Genomic DNA, 20,689 nt, shown 5'->3' with positions numbered 1-20,689 from the left:
TCTAGTTGGCAAACTCCAACTCATCCTTCAAGACAGCTCAAGTGCTCCTCCTAGAGAAGCTGTCCTGGATTCCCAGGCTATAGTGCATCCACCTTCTGAGTTCTTATGGTGCTCTGGGTGCCCTGCTCACCCTGTCCTGTAATTATCTATAGCTGTCTCGGGGGGCTCCTGGTAGCAAGGCAATGTCCAAGCGTCCCCATGGGCCCAGGCAAGGAAGCACAGTGAAAGGCTGTAGACAGAATGAACAGTGTCTGAATGAGTGTCTGGAGGGTCAGACAGGCTCTGCTACAGAAGCTCCAGCAGTGGCTCTAGCCAGGGAAGACTTCCAGGAGGAGGAGGCAGACAGTGGCACAGAGCATACCAGCTCAGGCTATTGGGCCAGGCTACTGCCTGTGGCACAGAAAGTAGACACCACAAACCCTCAAGAGATCTTTATATATGGCTTAATGGAATGTCTCCAAGACAGTCTCTTAAGCGTCTCTCTGAGGTCATGGCCCCCAGCTGCTGCCAGGCCTGGATCACCAATTGGTAGTGACTGACAGGGCAGCTGCCTAAAGAATCTCCAAGGCCCCAGGTCAGGCAGGGGGCGGGTCAGGCATTGTTGGAAGCTGAGCCTACTCTGTGCTGGCGTTGTACAGCCATCTGGTTTGGGTCAGAGGTCTCCAGGGACAGGTTTGATTTATAGGCCGGTGCAGCCGCCCGAGTGGCATGGAGGGAGGGCACAGGGAGGCCAGGGCAGGGGTGTGGGGGGAGGAGGAGGGAAGGGCCAGGCAGGGGCCCCCTCAGAGGCTGAGCGAGCACCGCGCTTCTGCTCGCAGCCTCGAGCACCTCAGGGTGCTTTTAACAGAGAAACATCACGAAAGAAAGTATTGGAAGAGCCAAGAAGTCTTTATTGTGTGCCCACTGTCTACTCAGGGCTGTATATCTCAGGCTGTTCCTATCTGGGAGAGGAAGGGAATCCACGTGAGCGCCTTCCAGGGCAGCCCCCCTCCAGCGCTGAGCTGGGCTTGCCAAGCTGACAGGTTCCCTGCCCTCTCTCTGCCACCCTCCAGCACGGCCATCGTTAGCCGCCCTTTGCAGGTGATGACACCAAAGGGGAAGCACAGAGAGGCCGCAGCCCGGAATGGCGGAGCTAGGATTCAAACCCGGGCTTTCTGCCTGACTTCAGAGCCTTTCCCTCTACTCTGCAGGGACCCCAGAGGATTCCGGAGTTCAGAGGAGGAGAGGTAAGCTGGGGGGCCAGAGTCTAAGGAAGAGGAGCCACGGAGAGAGGCGTCGGAGGGCTGGTCACTAAGAATGTGGTCGTGCCTTCAAGTTTTCTGAGTTGTAAAGCCCCGCACACCCTCCATCCACCCAAGTGCACTCCAGCAGCACAGAGCAGAGCTGTCAGTATGGACTGAGGTCTTTAGGGACCGCTTTACAAACGAAGTTGGCATCTCTCTGAGCCTTGAGAAAGGAAAGCTCTGGGCAGATGGAGATGGAGAAGATGGCATCCAGGCAGGAGGCACAACACAGGCAAAAGCGGAGGTGAAATCTGCCTGGTGAGATGTGAATGCTGGCCTGAGCACTGGGGGCCCACTCTTGTGACAGAGGTGCTGAGAAGCCGGCTCTGGTGAGGGAGGCCACATACAAGGTCCATCTCCTTGGGTCTGCCCCGAGAAAGGGGTGCAACTAGGAGCCCTCACTTCCCCGGGCAGAGTCAGCTGTGCTCTCAGAAGGCTGAGAACACGGGGCCCACGCGGGGCTGATGCCTTTCCCATGTGCTCTGCTGGACACGTCCTGGGATCCAGGGAGGCACCACCAGGGTCCTACCGGGGGTGGTGAGGGTGGGTGGCATGGGGACAGCAGTGACTGTCTCCTCAGAAACCACGGAGCACAGTTCCCCTGGGCCCCTCCATGTACCTGGCACCCCACCACTCCAGTTTCTTGGATATGTGAGGTGCACCCACTGTCTAGTGAGGGCACCTGGGGCTCAGAGGGGTTCTGCGGCTGGCCCAGGTCACACAGCTCTGCAAAACCTGGCCCTAAGCCCACACCTAGAGAAGTTCAGATCATCACGCTGAGGCTAAACAATGAGAGCAGGGAGCATTTCAGGTGTTGAAAAACCTCAGTGTGATCAGATGGAAGATACCAGAGGCAAGAAGGAGACTTTCAGGACATTTGAACCTGGGAATCAGAGAGACTAGGGTCCACATTCCAGTTCTGACCCGGTGACCATTTGGCCTCTCACAGCCTCAGTTTCCTTATCCATGAAATGGGGATGTTAACATGACTCACCAAAAAGGATTTAATGGAATTGCATATATATAAAGCACTTAGTTTGGGGCAGGGAAGTGTTTAGCAAACGGTTACTTTGACTTATCTTCACAGCCACTTCTGTGGGGAAGCCCACCAACCATATGGTGGGACAGGTGGCTCTGGTGGGGATCAACTCCCCTTTCTATGTTCTGCGTGTCCTGGTAGGGACTTCATGAAAAGCCAGAGCCAGACCTGAGCCATGAACCCATCCAGGGCTGGGGTGCAGCAGGCAATCCATCATCCACAGTCAGCCAGTCAAGTCACCTCCCAGCGAGGAATGCAGATGAAAGCCCATTTCATCATGAAACTAGACACCAGGCTACTTCCTGCCAAGTGCACCCCTTGCGAGATGCCAGCAAAGCCCCGCTCTGGCCTTTGACCTCTGCCCTTGGTTTGTTTATACATGGCGGGGCTGGGGTCAGAAAATGACAACCAGACCCAGGCAGACACACACATGTGTCAGGGACAAGGAAAGTGTTGGACAACTCCCGGGCCATGAGTACGCGCCGGCGAAGGGCCACCAGGTCAGGAGGAAGGAGGAAGAGCCAGCGGCCCCCGCATGGCGGCCACCAGTGCCGTTCTGTTCAGCTGCAGTGGGACAGAACGGACGGAAGCCGCCTGCGTGCCCAGGGCTGCAGGGACATGGGAAGAACACACCCACCGCTTCTCCAAAGAGCCTACTGACCAGATGGAGAGACAGGACAGACACCCCAGAACCTTAAAATCACCACTGAGGGCAGCTACGATCACAAGTCAAAACAAACACTCAACCGTGCCTTGTGAAGCAGTCTCTACCGCGATCCGGGCCACCATTTACGAAGGGATCTCAAGGGTCTGGTTTTATTTCATCTCTGTAACAAGCCTCTTTCTCATTCCTCCCCTTTCACCCACGAGGTGGAGGCTCCGCGGGCTCAGGGATGCTCCCAAGGACACAGACCAGCGAGGGGGTTCTGCTGCTTCCCCACCCTGCGGCTGGGTGTACCTGGGCTCCTGCTTCTCTGGTGCAGCTGCCCCTCCCCCCGACCAGGGCTCCTGACCCCTGCTGTCCCCCAGGCCCTCCTCCTCGCATTCCTGGCATACCTCCTGTGTTGCCCCCCTCCTGGCTCTCCCCACCCAGGACCTTCAACGTTCTCCAAGGATTCCTGGTAGTGTGCTGCCCACCTCCCCTTGCGCAGGCGTCTGTGCTGAATCTTCTTCCTGACCCACCATCCTTGAGCTGGGCCCTAGAATAACTAACTCATGGGAGAGCTGAACCTCCTTGCAGCCCCAGATGGAAAGAGCCCCCATGACGGAAACGGTGGCCAACGCCCTCTCCGTGAGGCTCCCCAGTCCTCCCAGTGGCTCTAAAGCAGCTTGTCCACTAGAGTTTCGGGCGAGGATGGAAATGTTCTACATCTGCCCTGTCCGATATGGTAGCCACCAGCCACACGCGGCTACGGAGTACTCGAATGTGGCTACCGCAACTGGAAAAGCTGGATTTTTAACTTTATTTTCATTAAACTTAAATGTAAATAGCCACACGTGGCTAGTGGCTACTGTATTGCACAGCACAGCTGTATAAAGTTTGTCATCCAAAAAATCAGACGTGCAGACAGCCTCTGGATATTAGATACCAAAGAATAATGGACTCTTCCGGGCCATCTTGTCTAATCCCTTCCTTCCTGTGATGGAGAAACAGAGGCACAGAGAGGCGAGGTGATTCGCCCAAGGTCACACAGCCAGTTGCCCAGCTGGAGGGGCCCAGCCAGGTTTCCTGGCTCCTAGTACAGTGCTCCTTCAAGGACCTATCCCCCCCCACCTTTTCCAAGCACCTCCCAACAACTAGTACCTGTAAACCTGGGACATCTCTGCTTAGCCACCAGCAACCCCTCACTACATGACTCTGCACCCCTACTCACCCCAGCAGCCTCCTTCCAGCCAGGCATCTCAAGGAGCTGACTTCCAGCCAGTGCTGGGTTGATGGCATCATCAACTGGGAAGCTTATAATACACACACACACACACACACACACTCACTCTGAATCCAGGGCCCATGGATTCAGAGACAGCCAGAATCTGTGTTTCTCCCACTCTCCCTGAGGGTCGCTGAGGTCCAGGCAAGTGTGCCAAGTGACCAGCTCCAGGATTCCCCACAACTAAGGGAACCAGCAGGTGGGACCCGACCCAGAGGCACCAATCAGAGGGCAGGTGGGAAACTCTGTCTGCACCTGAGAAGCGCTGACCCATCAGAGACGCTCAGGACTTTAAACCAAGACCTGGGAAAACAACGTGCCAGCTAACAGCGAGGCGGAAGCGGTCAGGGACCAAGGAGGGGTCAGGGCCCTGGTGAGCTAACCCCAAGGGATACCCAAATTATGAGGGAACAGAGATGACATAGGAGAGGTGGGGCACAGGTGGACGGGGTGGGTCTGGGCCAGACGTGCAGCGGAGGCAGCAGTGGGGTGCCTGAGAGCAACTCATTCCTGGACCCACCCACTACACATGCAACCTTACGCTCACCCCTTCCCTCAGGCAACTTGGATCTCCTGGGGTCTGGATTTCCAAGGGAGCCTCAACTAAACGTCCCTCCCCTTTTCTCGATGCTTGGCCCCTGGGTGAGCTTTGTGAGTGGCCCTGGGCTGTGACTCTGGCCCCTCACACCAGAGGTAGCCCCCCTCAGGGAGAAGACCGGGATCCCACTGGCACCCCCAGCAGGGCCCAGACCACAAGCAGCGAGCTGTCCACCTCAGTAAACACTAGGGCAAAACTGCCCTCACCCTGGGACACCATCGTGGATGCATTTTGAGGGAGAAACCTCAACAAATGGGACAAGATCTGGAATGCCGCTGCGGCTCCAAATGGATTGACTCAAATGGATCCAAATGGGTCAACGCTTGTACTTAAGTGACTCCAAAGCCAGACGGACATGTCTCTGCTGGCAGCTCTGGCCCTCAGTGCTCCCTGGTGAGGTCATGGGCCTTGGAGGTGTGAGAGATGGGGACCTCAGGTGCCTCGTCAAGTGGGGCCCCAGGGCCCCAGGATGGGGCAGCCTGTACCCGTTGGGGTTCCCAGCAGGCAGGTCACGAAGCGGGGCTCGCAGCTCTATTTATAGAAAGCAGCTGCTGCGGAGGATGAAGAACTGGGGAGAACCGGCTCGGCAGTGTTTTCCAAGCTCACGCTGTCTCGGCTTAATTTCATCCCAAGCAAATAAATCATTAAGGAGGCACCAAGTCCTGGAAGATCTGATGAAGAAGGGCCATTAAACGGCACAGCCTTAACTTGAATTATGGAAGGCCTCAGACAAGCAGCCTTATTAGTGTCTGGGTTAGGCCATAACTCACGCTAACCGCCCCCTGGCCTTAACCAAGTGAGGAGACGGGGAGAATCAGCCGGCTCCCTGGCCGCAGGCATAGCCCAGCAGGCTGTCTGCTCTCCCAGCGGTTTAGACACCCTCCTGCAAATGTGCTTTGCTCCGTGCATTGCCTTCCCAGCAGCACCCACTCCCACGGGCAGGGGTGAGGACGGATAATCCGGCTGTGCGGTATTTAAGGGTGTTCACAGGCTGTGGCAGTGGGAGCTGCCGGCACCAGTGTCGGGAAGCCCTTCTGCGGAGCACAGGAAAGCCGAGGCCTGGGACCACCCACAGAGCCACGGCAGACTCACGTGACCCCGAGCGGCACGGAGGTGAGAGGCGTGGGTTCAAGGTTGCCGGATGGTTGCCTGCCAAGCTCCTGCCACGAGCGGGCTCTTCGTCCCCCCTCAGCCTCAGTCTCCTCACGAGTGAAGTGGGAGAGCACTGCACTGTCATCCGTGGATGGAACGAGATAACATGCACAGAACGCTCACTGGCGTTTGCATGGGGCTGTGGCAGTTTAAATCAGATGGCGCACGCGCCATGCTGAGCAGCGCCTGGCCTCTTGTTAAGTGCTCACGCGATGACTGTTTAACACAGAGCTGTTTCTATTTGCGGTAATCCCTTCCCAAATGAAGTCGCCCTCGCGGGAAATTCATGGATAACAGTATGGATTCACTTGGGTACCCCTCGCCAGCAACTGTGAGAACTTGGGTCCCATAAACTGAGTCCAGGGGTGGTTGGGAAAGCTGAGAACATGAGGGAAGTGGGGCTGGATGGGAAAGGGAGGGGATGTAGAAGGCACAGCTGGGCAGCTGAGGGACAGGACTTGCCCTCCCATCAGCCAGGTGGGAGGGGCGGAGGGCAGAGCCAGGCTAGGCCACCCTGGGCCTTGCCTGGGGGGTGGGGGGGGGGGCGGGAAGCAGGCCATTTCCAATAATGAGGTCGGCACAGGCCCAGGCAGATCAGCTGGGCTGCAGGATCAGAGTGGGGCGAGGCAGGGGGATGGTGGGGAGTGGGCGACGAGCTGCCGTGGAGGCCTTGCCCTATGCCCCCTCCCAGCGGCACCCCCGCCAGTCCCGCCGACGCCCATCGGCAGGGGTGAGAACGAATGGTCCGGCTGTGCTGTATTTAAGGGTGTTTCCATGCAGTGGCAGTGCCGACACCAGCTTCGGGAAACCCTTCGGCTAAACAGACCGCCTGATGCCTCAACAGGCTGCATCATTAGCATCCTCAGGGGCTGGTCAGAAATGCAGTCTGGGGCCCTCCCCAGACCTGCTAAGTCAGAACCTGCTTTTAACAAGATCCCCAGCTGACGTGAGTGGCACATGAAAGTCTGAGGTGCGCAGCCGACAGCAAGTCTATGGGGAAGTCCCAGCATCACACCCACTGTACAGGACGGAGAAGTTAGGAAACCTATGCCCAGGTCATCCAGGTAGTAAATGGAGAGATCAGTTATGTCTGGTCCTGACGGCGCTGAACCCCCCTAGTTCTGTGGTCTGAGCAGGAGGGGGGTATCTGACACGTGGGAGGCACCGAGAGGCCATGGAAGGTCTTCCTATGTGTGGATGTGGGAGTGGGGAGCACCTATTCTAAATTCCACCCAAGCTCCAAAGGCCCTTCCACCCTCACCCATCATTCTCCTCCTGAACTCCTACGTCCTCCTTCACCTATGTCGGGCTTTTCAATATGGACTCATAAACTGCACTGAATTCTTACTCTCTTGTTTCTGGCAAGGTGCACTGTCAAGGAGGGATTGGAGGCCTGGGTTTTAGTCTGGTTCTGCCGCTAATTAGCGGGTGACCTCGGGCAAGTCCTCCCGGCTCTCTAGTCCATTCAGCGCCCACCTGTAAAATGTGGGTCTTGCACAGGCTGCTGAATGGCACGTTCCAGCCCTAAAGCCTGGGGCCTGCCTTCAACCCCTGCTAGTCCCAGAAAGATGGAGACCGGCCGTCTCTTCCTCACTCCCTTTCCTCCAAGGTCCAGTGGCGGCCAGCCCGCAGCCAGGCCTAGCAACCATCTGTTCAGCGGCAGATGCTGATCCTCAGGCCCACCACTGCACAGCCCATCCCTGCTGAACACACATGTGGGCACAGCTGGCGAGGACACCACTTGCTTGGACATCCGTGCTGAACACACGCTCACCAGGCAAGTCACCACCAGGAGCTACAGAGTGTTTGAGCCAGACATTTAGCTGGAAGCCTTTAAAACTGCTCACAGGGAAGGCTGAGCGCTCCCAGCTCATTTGTGACAAACTCACAGTGGCCTCTGAACCTCAGGTGGCATTTCCTTCACGTATCCTAAAGAGAAAAGAGTCAAAAACCTCCCCAAACCAATGTATTCCCTTGTGTGGAATCCTTCAGAGTTCACAATGTGGACCCAAATTTAATAACAATAATTATTTCCACATCTAATGACACATAACTAAGTAACTTTAACAACCTACAGGAGCTGTAATAGTTACAACCGGCAATTTTTAAACCTACCTTTTTCAGTACCTTCTATGTGCCAGGCACCAGCCTAGTCACTTTCTATATATGACCCACGATCCTGATGGCTCGTGGCAAAGTAAATTTCTATTACTATTACAGATGAGGAAACAGGCTCAGGGGTGAAGTGACTCGCTCAGGGTCACAGCCAACTAGCAGCCAAGTCGGGACTGAGCCCGGGGCTGGGAGACCCCTGAGCCGCAGTTCTTCCCATGACACCAGGCTGTGACCCTCTGAGGAAGATGGCAGCAGCTCTGCGGTGGCCCACGGTGACACCTGTCCCAAACGGGCCTGCGTTTCAAAGCCCCCTTCTGCAGGCAGGACTTCCTGGACTGAACCTACTCGTAACTGTGTTAAATGTGGGAAAAAACCCTCAAAGCAGGGCCACAGCGTCTGAGTGAAACCTTTTTTCAGCTGCAAGTCTGTTCCTTTTTAGTGGGAAACAAAGGGTAGGGGCCAGTTTCTGAATGCTGAGATCCTGAATTGAATTGCTGGGCCATCATGCAGCCTCTGCTTGGCCCGGGTGTGGGGACAGACGTGCTGTGCACGGTGCACAATGAGGGGTGGAAGTGGATCACTCCGGGGTCAGGCTTCCAGGGGGTGACAGCTCAGAGCCAGCCTCACTTCGTTCCAGGCAACTATGACTCCAGTCCCGCTGCGATGGAGAAAACATGCACTTATTGAGCACCTACTATGTACTCTGCTATGAGGGTGGCTGAGGAGGCTAGGATGCAGTCCCGCCTCAAAGAACTGCCACCCTCAGCAGTAGCAGCAGCAGCAATAACAAAACAGCAAAACACACCTCTTATGAACCTGCTCTGTGCAAGTAAGGGGTCCAGGGGTCTCACTGTGCTGACATGCACCCCATGTAAGGACAGACTGAATTATATATCTCAAATGACCATAGTCCAACAATGAGTCTGAAGCCGTCTTAATTGCAAATTAATGTGATTGTGCCGTATTTTAAATCAGAAACCAAATCTTTCACAAGCGTTCTTCGGGTGCCCAAGACGAGCTCAGCAGTGGGCACAGCACAATCAATAATGCAGGTTAAGTGTGTGATATCAACAGCTCCCCTCCACCCGGCACCTAACGTGAGCCACATGCTGGACCACGCTGCGTTTCTGCATCAATCTTAATACTCACCAACTCCGCAAGGTACGTATAATTATTCCCACTGCACAGATGGCAAAACAAAGGCTTGAGGATGTCAATTAGCCAGCAGGGGGCAGAAATAAAATTCCAATCAGGATCAAAAGTTCATTCTCAAAGACTGGAAACTGCCTACATGTCCAAAAATAAGGGTCTGGATAATCCAATTATGATACAACCATACCATGGAAACCCATGCAGCTGTTAATAAGGAATGAGGCAGCTCTACGTTAATCATATGAAACAATCACCAAGATCTATTAAGGGGGAAAACGAGATGCAGAGCAATGTTCACAGTATGATCACATTTGCCTGAAACTTCTCTGTCATAAAATTCTGGAAGGACGTAGGAGAAAGTGATAATGGGGGTTACCAGCAGGAAGAGAGGCTGGGGAGCTTCGGGGTGGAGGTACTTCACCAGGCACGCTTTTGTAGCGCTGCTATTTGTTGCCACATGCATCATTTACCTTTCAAAAGTATTTTAAAGTCCCCAGTCTGCCCGCTTCCCCACACATGCCTCCTGGCTGACCATCTGTGCCCTGGGGAACTGCACACCCACCTGGGGAAAGAAGGCATACACATGTGGAAAAGTGAGTGACTGGGGCAAAGCGGCGATTGGAGGGTGGGGTAGGAGGAGGACTCAGCCTTGAATTGGGGGTGCAGGGGACAGAGCCCTGGGCTGAGGGCTGTGGTGAGCCGGAGTCAGGGCAGAATGATAGGGTGCGGGGCAAAGGGGAGACCAGGCCTGGACCTGGCTCAGGAGGGAGGGGGAGCAGAGTCCAGAGGATGGTGCCACCCAGGAGACACGGGGGAGCTGGGCAGGAAGGTCGTGAGTGCAGTGCAGACAGCTCTGGCAAGGCGACGGTGTGCTTGCAGCCATCCCGGTAGAAAACTCTCTCTGGCCTTCAGCAGTACCAGAAGCCTTGGCTGGTCGCCAGCCTCCTCTGCTGAGCTGATGCGCCAATAAATGCTTGTTGGCAGATCAATTAAACCATCTAGGAATGACGTCTGGAACGACAGTTTCCCTGGCTCGAAGCAGGTGGAGAAGGCTTCCCTGCCCACTGGGCCTGAGATCCTGGGGTCCCGCTCCCTAACCCCCGCTGAGTCAGCCCTGGGCTCGGACACCTGCTCCTTGGAATCGGCGGGCAGAGTGGAGGCAGCAGGGCCGGCCCAGGTAGCAGGAGGCACGGGAGTGGTCACGATGACCTGGGTTTCAGGGCAGCTCTGCCACTGGCTAGCCGTGTGGCCTTGGGCTAACTCTTCACCTCTCCAAGAGTCAGTTTCCTCATCTATAAGATGGGTTTAATAACAATTACATTGCCTCAAGGTTTATTGCGTGGGCTGAAAAAAAAAGAAAATGAGTAAAACACTTGGCCCAGGGCACAGAACTTGGGTGGATTCCCCCAAACGTATAATTATTATGACCCTCAAATCAAAGCTGCTCCGTCCAGGGTCCCCTCTCCTCTTCCTGTGTCACTCACGTACTACTCACTACCACAAGAACTCCCAAGACAGGAGACAAAGCCGCTCTGTCAGCCCTCCTGGCCGCCAGCATGTGGAAGGAGGAGCCAGGGGCTGGGGGGCAATTCCGGAAACCAGCCCGGAGCCGATTCCAAAGGCCTGGCCCACCCCACGGGCCACCCTCACAGCAGTTGGGACATTTTCAGTGACATTCTCCTGTTAGCGGCCAAAGGATGCCTGATTCACAGCCCCCGCTGGGACTGTCTTTACTCAACTAGCTTTTCAGAACGCCCCGCGGAGTGCTGTGCTCAGCCAAGAGCTTTGAGGGCTGGAGGTGAAACCGGGGGGAGGGACAGCATCTCAGGGCTTCCTCCAAACTCACCGCTGAAGGAAAGGGTCCAGTCCTTTGCTAAGTGGCCGCCCAGCCCGGTGAAGCAGCCTCTCCTATTCCTTCTCTTCCTGCCTGGTCTATAAACATCTCCACAAGGGACCCACTAAGCCAGTGTGCCTCAGTTTGATCCAGTTATTAGCTGTGTGACCTTGAGCAAATTATTCAAGCTCTCTGGGCTTCAATTTCTTCAACGGAAAATGAAGATGCTAATAAAGGTATTAGCTCAAAGAGTTGTTACAAGGCTTAAATGAATTAAAATTTGTAAAGTGCTTAGAATCTAGCCCAGCACAGACTAAGTATCAGAGAAGTGTTTGTTAGTGTGGTGCTGTTATTATTTGACCCGGGACCCAGTCATCCGGAGCCAGCTGGCCTGTTTGCCTGGCCTCGGTTCTGCACTTCCCAGCTCACTCAGATGGCAGAGCCCCTGGGCGTCCTGCAGCTCTTTACTGTAAACGCCCCAAGATTCTGAGCTGTTTCGTTCCATGGTGTAGCCAAAGAACACATTCGTAATAGGAAAATGCACTTCCAGGAGCTCTTGTCCTCCACAGACACACACTTTAGAGTTACAGACAGTTAGCTCTTTCTAAGTCTTGCTTTCATAGTCATAAAAATCAAAAATGGAGAAAACCATGCCCATTAACCTCCACAAACACATACTTCAGAGTTACAGGCAGTTAGCTCTTTCTAAGTCTTGCTTTCATAGTCATAAAAATCAAAAATTGAGAAAACCATGCCCATTAACTTCCTTCCTACCCATTAGAAGGGAAGCCTCTTATTGAGGCCACTTTTGTTTTTATCCATAGGTGAAGCCCCGGACCTGGCCCAGCTCACCTAGTTAGTCAAAGCAGCGAGCACCAGTCGCTGTGGGCCTGCTCTGTGCTGGCGAGCTTTATCATGCCTGTTTTACAAAGGAGAACACTAAGGTCCAGAGCGAGGAGGTAATCATCGTCCAGGGCCTCCTGGTGAGTCCTGGGACCACACTCTAACCCCATCTGTTCTACCCCCCATGGCCTTGTGGGGAAGCAACCCCAGAGAGCAGCCCTGCCTTTCTGCTCTAGAACCTGTCTCTAAATGTGGTCCCCTAACCCCCTTGCTGGGTCTGAATTTGGGGACCGACCTTCGTGTCCACAACCAGTGTTGGCTCAGAATTCTTTTCATGCACAGAATTCCACCTTGGGTCACCCTACCTGCCCAGGGACTCCCTAGGGCCAAACCCTTCTCGGTGTCCAGGGATCCACTGGACTTCAGCCCAGGTCACTAGCTACAGGCATCACACAGTCCCTTCCCAACCAGCCCGTCAGACTCCCCTCAGCCTGTTCTTTGGTGGCTCACCCTGCAGTCAGGGCTTGTTCAAAAAAGCTGAGCTCCCCCTTTCTGCAATCACACCCTGCCCAAGATAGAGAACATCACTCCTATCTGGAGAAGGGGCCAGCACCATAGCACTCAAGCCAATCCTGTCACCCAACAGGAGATGCCACAGGCTCGCATCATATGACATCCTGGCCTTGCCTCCCCTTGCCTCCTGGATGGGCTTTCTAGCCTCAGCCAACCTGAAAAAATCACTGCCAACAGGGAGGATAGAATGCTCCAAGTTTCAGTCTCACCAAGCGTCTCCAGCCACCTGAAGGATCCAAGAGCTCAAAATGCTCTGATCACGACTGTCCTCTCCCACCCAGCCTCTATCCTCAGCAGCACACCAAGCAGAACACCATGGCTTGAATGCTCTTGATCCTATCCTTCGTGGGGGAGCCACTGGCTGCAACCTTGTTAGCACCTTAGTTTTGTTCCAGTAAACCAAGCAACAGACAATAATCCAAGTGTGAATCAATACCCAAGAGGAAGCCCACCTTGGGGCCCCAGTGGTTGGCTCAGGTAATTCCTCTGGGTATCAGTGCCAGCCTTTAATCCCAGCTACCATATTATTGGTGCCGTCACACAAGATCTCACAGCAGCTGTGAAAGGGACCTGATACTGTCCCATTTTACAGATGAGTAAAACGAGCCCTAAAGCATTAGAGTGACTCACCAAAGACACAAAACCACTGAGCATTGGGGATGCAGTGGGAAATGAGGCATGTCAGACCCCAGAGCCTTGGTACACCAAGGCCATCCTTGTAGTCCAGTGATCAGTTCTGGCAAGTAGATTTTCCAATTCCATTTAAAAAGAGCGTTTGTTGTTGCCGTTGGTTTTCTAAGCACTGGGGTTTGCCTGGTCGCCATGTCTTTGAGGGTTCTCAACATTCTCCACAAGGCACTGCGGCGACTAAGCTAGCCCGATTCAGGACACACTCACCTCTCTTTATGTAACCAGTTAATCAGAGAAAACAGGCCACTTTGCCATTCAATGGCCACCCGAGTCCAACAACTATGGAAATGAAATATGAGCAAAAGTGTCGCCAATGATACCACAGAGTGGAGCACACCAGCCCCTTTCTGGTGGTCTGTCACCCTTGAAAATGGTCAACCCACGCTAACCTGAGTCAATGTCAATTTTTACTTGAGTAAAATCTTGTTCTTGACCTCTTTTCTGGAGTGTCACTCTCAGCCCCTCAGCTAAAGGCGGGAGCATGGGAAAAGAGTGGGCTTCGGAGGCTGACAGACCTGGGGAGGTCCGGGTTCTGGTTCTCCGTAGCTCTGCTCTCCAGTTTCTCTCCTCTGAAGGGGGGCAACTATATCTCTCATTTAAAATGAATACGCTGGAATTCTGGCTTTAAGCGCCCACCTCTGGGACCTTCGTCAGGGGTGTGGCAGGAAGTCTGTTTGGATGAGGTGTGTGCAAGCTCACAGGTGACTGACTCCAGGCCCCACTCGGCTGGGATTCAACACAGGACAGGCGGCCACATGCACCTGTGGTCCAGAGGCCACCCTGCCTCCCTAAGTGACTCCCTCCTAAAACCAGTAACTATTTTCGTTACTAGGATTTTTAAGCTGCCTCACAGGATGGTTGTGTATATTAAATGAGAGGAGGCCTTAGAGTTGTCAGCAGTCAAACACAGCAGCCTGTGGGCTTATGTGCAACCTGCGAGGGCGTTTTGTGTGTCCACACGGTGTCTTAAGCAGCTGCCAACGTTAAAAATTGGAATAGGGGCTTCCCTGGTGGCGCAGCGGTTGAGAATCTGCCTGCCAATGCAGGGGACACGGGTTCGAGCCCTGGTCTGGGAAGATCCCACATGCCGCGGAGCAACTAAGCCCGTGAGCCACAATTACTGAGCCTGTGCGTCTGGAGCCTGTGCTCCGCAACAAGAGAGGCCGCGATAATGAGAGGCCCGCGCACCGCGATGAAGAGTGGCCCCCGCTCGCCGCAACTAGAGAAAGCCCTCGCACAGAAACGAAGACCCAACACAGCCATAAATAAATAAATAAATAAATAAATAAATAAATAAATAAATAAATAAATAAATAAATAAAAAAGAACATAGGATTAAGGTATGTTTAAAAAAAAAAAATTGGAATAGTTCACACAAAATCTAGATTTCTGGGTCCTCGTGAAAGAAATCAGAAGATTCCACAACTCGTGGCTCTCATTCCCATGAGGCAATAATCAGCTAGATGCCCCCTTTAACAGAGAGTTCAGCAGGAAGACCTAGATTTGAGTGTTCAGCCCCTGCATACAGTAGGCGTTCAATAAATGATAGTTATCACTACTTATTATTTATCAGTAACTCGAGTGCATGGGATTCAAGTGCAGGGACTGTGTCTTCTACTTGTCACTCTCCTCCCACTGTGAACTTGAAGCCAGGAGCACAGGAGACATCGTTTTGCACAACCCTTACAGAGACTGAAACGTTCGTAATTAGCATCAACACCCAAATCACTTACTAGGCGCCAGTTCTAAGCACTGTCCTAAGCACTTCACATATATTATTATCTTATTTGATTTCTCACAACAACGCGGACCTAGATTACTATCATTGAGCCACTATTGCAGAAAGGGAAACTGAGGCGCACGCCAAGATCACCCAGCGAGCAAAAAAGAGTCAAGGTCCAAACCCAGGAGCCTGGCCTCAGAGTCCACGTCCTCACCACGAGTTCACACCGCAGGATTATCCCAAGTGCTGATGGAGGATGGGGCCTCACCTGATTTCCCCCGCCTCCCCCCTGAGTTCTGCCTGGGACAGGCAGCCTCCGGACCCACCCGTGCCCACCCCTTCCCCCCTCAGCAGGCTGCACTTACGGTCAAGGCCATTGATGTAGCGCATGGTGACTTCACAGTGGCCCCACACGGCACTCACCACCGGGTAAAGCTTCTTGCCCTTGAGGCCACGGAAGGCCACGCCCAGGTACTGGCCGTCCACGACGAAGCTGAGTGTGCCCTCGTCCATGTCCAGCACCACGAGCAGCGAGTCGGGCAGCGCGAAGGCCTCCTCGGGCCCCAGGAAGGCGGGGTAGGCCACGCCGGGTCGGTTCTTGCCGTCGTGGTAGAGGCGGCTGCGGCCCAGATCCCAGCCCCAGGACTCGGCGTCGCTGCCCACCAGCGCCGTGTAGCCCACCGAGTGCAGCGGGGCCCGCGCCGTGGCCACGCCCACCACAGCGTGTGTGCCCCGCTGCCGCGCCGGCCAGCGGATCTGCCAGGCGTGCAGGCCGCGGGCGTGGCCCACCTTGCCGCGGATGCCGTCCGTGCTCTGCGCCACCGGGTGCCGGTGGAAGGTGAGCCGGTCGTCATCCTTGACGAAGACGTTGAGCGAGCGGTCCTCGGGGTTCCACGCGTGGCGCAGCTGCACCGCCAGCCCCGCCGCCGGCATGTCCAGCAGCTGGTCCAGCCGCGCCGGCCGCCCCGGCTCCGCTCCCCGCAGCTCGCGCTTGGCCGGCCGCAGCGCCGGCTCTCGCACCTCCACCGACTTGAGGCTCCCCGAGAGCTTCTGGCCCATGGCTCGCTGCCGGGACGGGGCCGCTGCGGGCCACCGCTACCTCGTGGGTGCTTCCGCTCCCCGCAGCCAGGGATGGGCCACGGGGCTGGAAACCAGGCTTCCGGACCGTACACGTCCACAGCCTCTACGGGGCTGGGGCAGGGGCCCAAGCTCCTGGAAGGAAGCAAAGGACGCGGGTTACTACAGCAACCTCGACAGCCACTTATGCCCATGCCTTGGCTGGGCCCTGGGCATGCATTACTAATAATAACTAATGAATCGAATGATATCTGGCACTTATCTAGAACTTGCCATATGCCAGACACTGTTTTAAGTGATTCATATTTATTAGCTCATTTAATCCTTAAGACCTCCCTATAAGACATTCATTATTATTCCCATTTTATAGATGAGAAAAGTAAAGAGCATAGAGGAGATAAGTAATTAACCAACGTCCCACGGTTAAGAAGGGACTGAGCCCAGATTCACACTGAGGGCATCTGGCTTCAGAGTCCGTGTTCGGATCTTAGAGCAGTCACAGGCAATTTTATTTTAGAAATAAGGACTGAGCCCAGAGAAGTTGTGATTTGCTCAAGATCACGGAACATAGAGAACCCCAATGCATTTGGTCCCAAGAAACAAGCCCTGTGCCAAGGTTGGGGGGACAGAGTGCCCAAGACAGGGGGTCAAAGATGTTTAGGGTGTGGCCCACTGGTTCCCATCCCTGGCTGCCCTGGGGAGCTTAAACAGCATTTAAAGTGCAGCCAGGCTTGAGAAGCCAGACACTGAGCAAGGATCCACCAAGGTCACCCAGGCACGTGGACATGGACATAAGATAACCATCTGAGGATGGGGTGGGGTCTCCATGGGAAGGTGAGTTGGAGGCAGGGGGATGAGAGAGTTGATGTCCAGACTCTGGAGCCAGTGAGAAGTATATGCAAATCCCTCTCTCCATCTCTTAGCTGTGTGTCCACAGGAAGGTCTCTTAGCCTCTCTAAGACTCCAGTTTCCTCATTTGTTAAATGGGGATAAAATGCTCCCTCCAGGTGGTGTGGGAAGCTAAGAGACAATACCAAAAGTCAAGCCTGAGATTCTGTGGGCAGGTTTTCCTCTCTGGCTCTATCTTCTGGGTATCCTGCATATACACCTTCCCTTTGGATGGGCAAGCTCTTTCTTTAGGCATATAAACATAGTTAACAGCATTGACCCTGGGCAGCCTCCTCTGAGACAAGATCCTGGTTTTCAGGACTTGGCCACCATCACTAAGAGACTAGTCAGAATCCAGGGTGCTTGGGCTGTTTGGATGGGCCCCGGGTGTGGGGAGAGATGGAGAGCTGAGCCCTGCAACCTGTCCAGAGCAGAGGTGTGTGTCCTCCCCTCCCTGGTCTGAGAGCTCCTAGGCTTTCCCTGAGATAGACCAGGAGGCAGATGTTTTTCATGCCCTGCTCTGCCTGGCCATGACCTCCCACCCAAATAGTGGCACAATCCCCGCCAAAGTGCCATACAGCACAGGCAGCAATAGTATGCATTGCTTTTTTAACCCTCCAATTTTATTCTCGACTCCTATTTTCTTTCCTTTCTACTGTCAGACCCCAGCTTCAGCTCATGCTGACCCTATCCAGAGAGTTCTGGCTAATGTTTAAGGAAATACCAGAATACATAAAAATTTACAACACTAGACAGTTCTAAGATAGCAGAATAGTTACTCCTTTTCATATCCAAAATCACCCAAAATAAAGGAGAAAGAGAAAGAGGAATGCAAATTTTGTCTTCAGCAAAACTAGAACACATTTGTAATCCAACCACAACTTATAAAGAAAGGCTGCCAAAAAAATGGTCAAGGGCTGCCAAAACCAGTGAAGATCAAACGAGGTGTGAGAAAACACCTACAGAAGACACCTGTGGCTGCAGATCTCAGTTGAAGATGGCAGAGCCAGCCAGTAGCTGGCACTCCCTGAAGGAGAAAACCAATGATTCCTAATCAGGAACAATGGGAACAGGGTATGCGGTCTAGCAGTGGGAGCTGCCTCTGACACTGTGGGGAAAGAGGAGGGCAGGGCTAATAGAGAAAACTTTACAGGTCTGCCATCTTCACAGGAAGCAGTGTGCTGCTGAGGCAGAGTGGGAGAAGCGCCTGGACTGGGGGAAGCCCAGGGCTGCAGATCTCTGCTGACTGGGTAGAAGCTGAAAGAAATCACTGCCACAGTCCTGTGAACAGAGTTACCAGGAACCAGGGAGCAATCCTGCTCTCCTAAAATACCTCCTGGCATCTCCTTTGCATGCATCCCCTGCAAAATGCTGATCCAGGAAGGTCCGCCTCTTCCAACTAGGAACCAGCACATGATGTAGTCAAAGATGCTGGAAAAGAAATAGAGGAGGAACAGAACAGGAAAAAATATGGTAAGCCAAGAAAACTCACCAGAAGAAAAAGCTGTCACAAAGCAGATAAAAATTGTGAGCAAATTTGTAAACTAATTTTGTGATCACTTATTTCAGAAGGGAGACAACTAGTACAGCCTAAAAAAAAAAAAAAAAAGGATTAAATACATTTTTACATAGTTACAAAGGCAACCTCCAGAAGAACTCCAGAAGAATAAAATACAGATCTTCCAAATTGTCAAAAAGAACACAAAATAAAACAGACCATACTGAAAGATTTTGCTTTAAGAAGCAATAGAGACTAGGAACCAAGATGGCGGAGTAGCAGGACGTGCTCTCACATCCTCTTATGAGAACACCAGAATCACAACTAGCTGCTGGACAGTCGTCGACAGGAAGACACTGGAACTCACCAAAAAAGATACCCCACATCCAAAGCCAAAGGAGAAGCCACAATGAGATGGTAGGAGGGGCGCAATCACAGTAAAATCAAATCCCATAACTGCTGGGTGGGTGACTCACAGACTGGAGAACACTTATACCACAGAAGTCCACCCACTGGAGTGAAGGTTCTGAGCCCCACGTCAGGCTTCCCAACCTGCGGGTCCAGCAACGAGAGGATGAATTCCTAGAGAATCAGACTTTGAAGGCTAGCAGGATTTGATTACAGGACATCGACAGGACTGCAGGAAACAGAGACTCCACTCTTGGAGGGCACACACAAAGTAGTGTGCGCATCGGGACCCAGGGGAAGGAGCAGTGACCCCAGGGGAGACTGAACCAGACCTACCTGCTAGTGTTGGAGGGTCTACTGCAGAGGCGGGGGGTGGCTGTGGCTCACCGTGGGGACAAGGACACTGGCAGCAGAAGTTCTGGGGAGTACTCCTTGGCGTAAGCCCTCCCTGAGTCCACCATTAGCCCCACCACAGAGCCCAGGTAGGCTCCAGTGTTGGATTGCCTCAGGCCAAACAGCCAACAGGGAGGAAACCCAGCCCCACCCATCAGCAGTCAAGTGGATTAAAGTTTTACTGAACTCTGCCCACCAGAGCAACAGTCAGCTCTACCCACCACCAGTCCCTCCCATCAGGAAACTTACACAAGCCTCTTAGCCTCTTAGCCCCTTAGCCTCATCCGCCAGAGGGCAGACAGCAGAAGCAAAAAGAAATACAATCCTGCAGCCTGTGGAACAAAAACCACATTCACAGAAAGAGAGACAAGATGAAAAGGCAGAGGGCTATGTACCAGATGAAGCAACAAGATAAAACCCCAGAAAAACAACTAAATGAAGTGGAGATAGGCAACCTTCCAGAAAAAGAATTCAGAATAATGATAGTGAAGATGATCCAGGACCTCGGAATAAGAATGGAGGCAAAGATCAAGAAGATGCAAGAAATGTTTAACAAAGACCTAGAAGAATTAAAGAACAAACAGAGATGAACAATACAATAACTGAAATGAAAACTACACTAGAAGGAATCAATAGCAGAACAACTGAGGCAGAAGAACGGATAAGTGACCTGGAAGACAGAATGGTGGAATTCACGGCTGTGGAACAGACTAAAGAAAAAAGAATGAAAAGAAATGAAGACAGCCTAAGAGACCTCTGGGAAAACATTAAACGCAACAACATTCCCATTATAGGGGTCCCAGAAGGAGAAGAGAGAGAGAACGGACCAGAGAAAATATTTGAAGAGATTATAGTCGAAAACTTCCCTAACATGGGAAAGGAAATATCCACCCAAGTCCAGGAAGCGCAGAGAGTCCCATACAGGATAAACCCAAGGAGAAACATGCCGAGACACATAGTAATCAAACTGGCAAAAATTAAAGACAAAGAAAAATTATTGAAAGGAGCAAGGGAAAAACGACAAATAACATACAAAGGAACACCCATAAGGTTAACAGCTGATTTCTCAGCAGAAACTCTACAAGCCAGAAGGGAGTGGCATGATATACTTAAAGTGATGACAGGGAAGAACCTACAACCAAGATTACTCTACCCAGCAAGGATCTCATTCAGATTCGATGGAGAAATCAAAAGCTTTACAGACAAGCAAAAGCTAAGAGAATTCAGCATCACCAAACCAGCTCTACAACAAATGCTAAAGGAACTTCTCTAAGTGGGAAACACAAGAGAAGAAAAGGACCTACAAAAGCAAACCCAAAACAATTAAGAAAATGGTCATAGGAACATATATATCGATAATTACTTTAAACGTGAATGGATTAAATGCTCCAAACAAAAGACACAGGCTTGCTGAATGGATACAAAAACAAGACCCATATATATGCTGTCTACAAGAGACCGACTTCAGACCTAGGGACACATACAGACTGAAAGT

General features: G+C 52.9%; 1 protein-coding gene across 1 annotated transcript in view; it reads right to left on the bottom strand.

Annotated features, from left to right (window-relative positions):
• SPSB4 (splA/ryanodine receptor domain and SOCS box containing 4) overlaps positions 1-16,012 on the bottom strand; it is a 61,034-nt gene extending 45,022 nt beyond the window's left edge. The window contains exon 1 of the mRNA XM_068547338.1: positions 15,296-16,012. Within this exon, the coding sequence (XP_068403439.1) occupies positions 15,296-15,989 (694 nt within the window). The 5' untranslated portion in view covers positions 15,990-16,012. The remainder of the gene's footprint in view (positions 1-15,295) is intronic.
• Positions 16,013-20,689: the final 4,677 nt, after the last annotated feature.

Source organism: Eschrichtius robustus, chromosome 6, assembly GCF_028021215.1.
Source record: "Eschrichtius robustus isolate mEscRob2 chromosome 6, mEscRob2.pri, whole genome shotgun sequence".
Lineage (NCBI taxonomy): Eukaryota > Metazoa > Chordata > Mammalia > Artiodactyla > Eschrichtiidae > Eschrichtius > Eschrichtius robustus.
The sequence above is the reverse complement of the archived record's forward strand: the minus strand, read 5'-3'. Positions and strand labels throughout refer to the sequence as shown.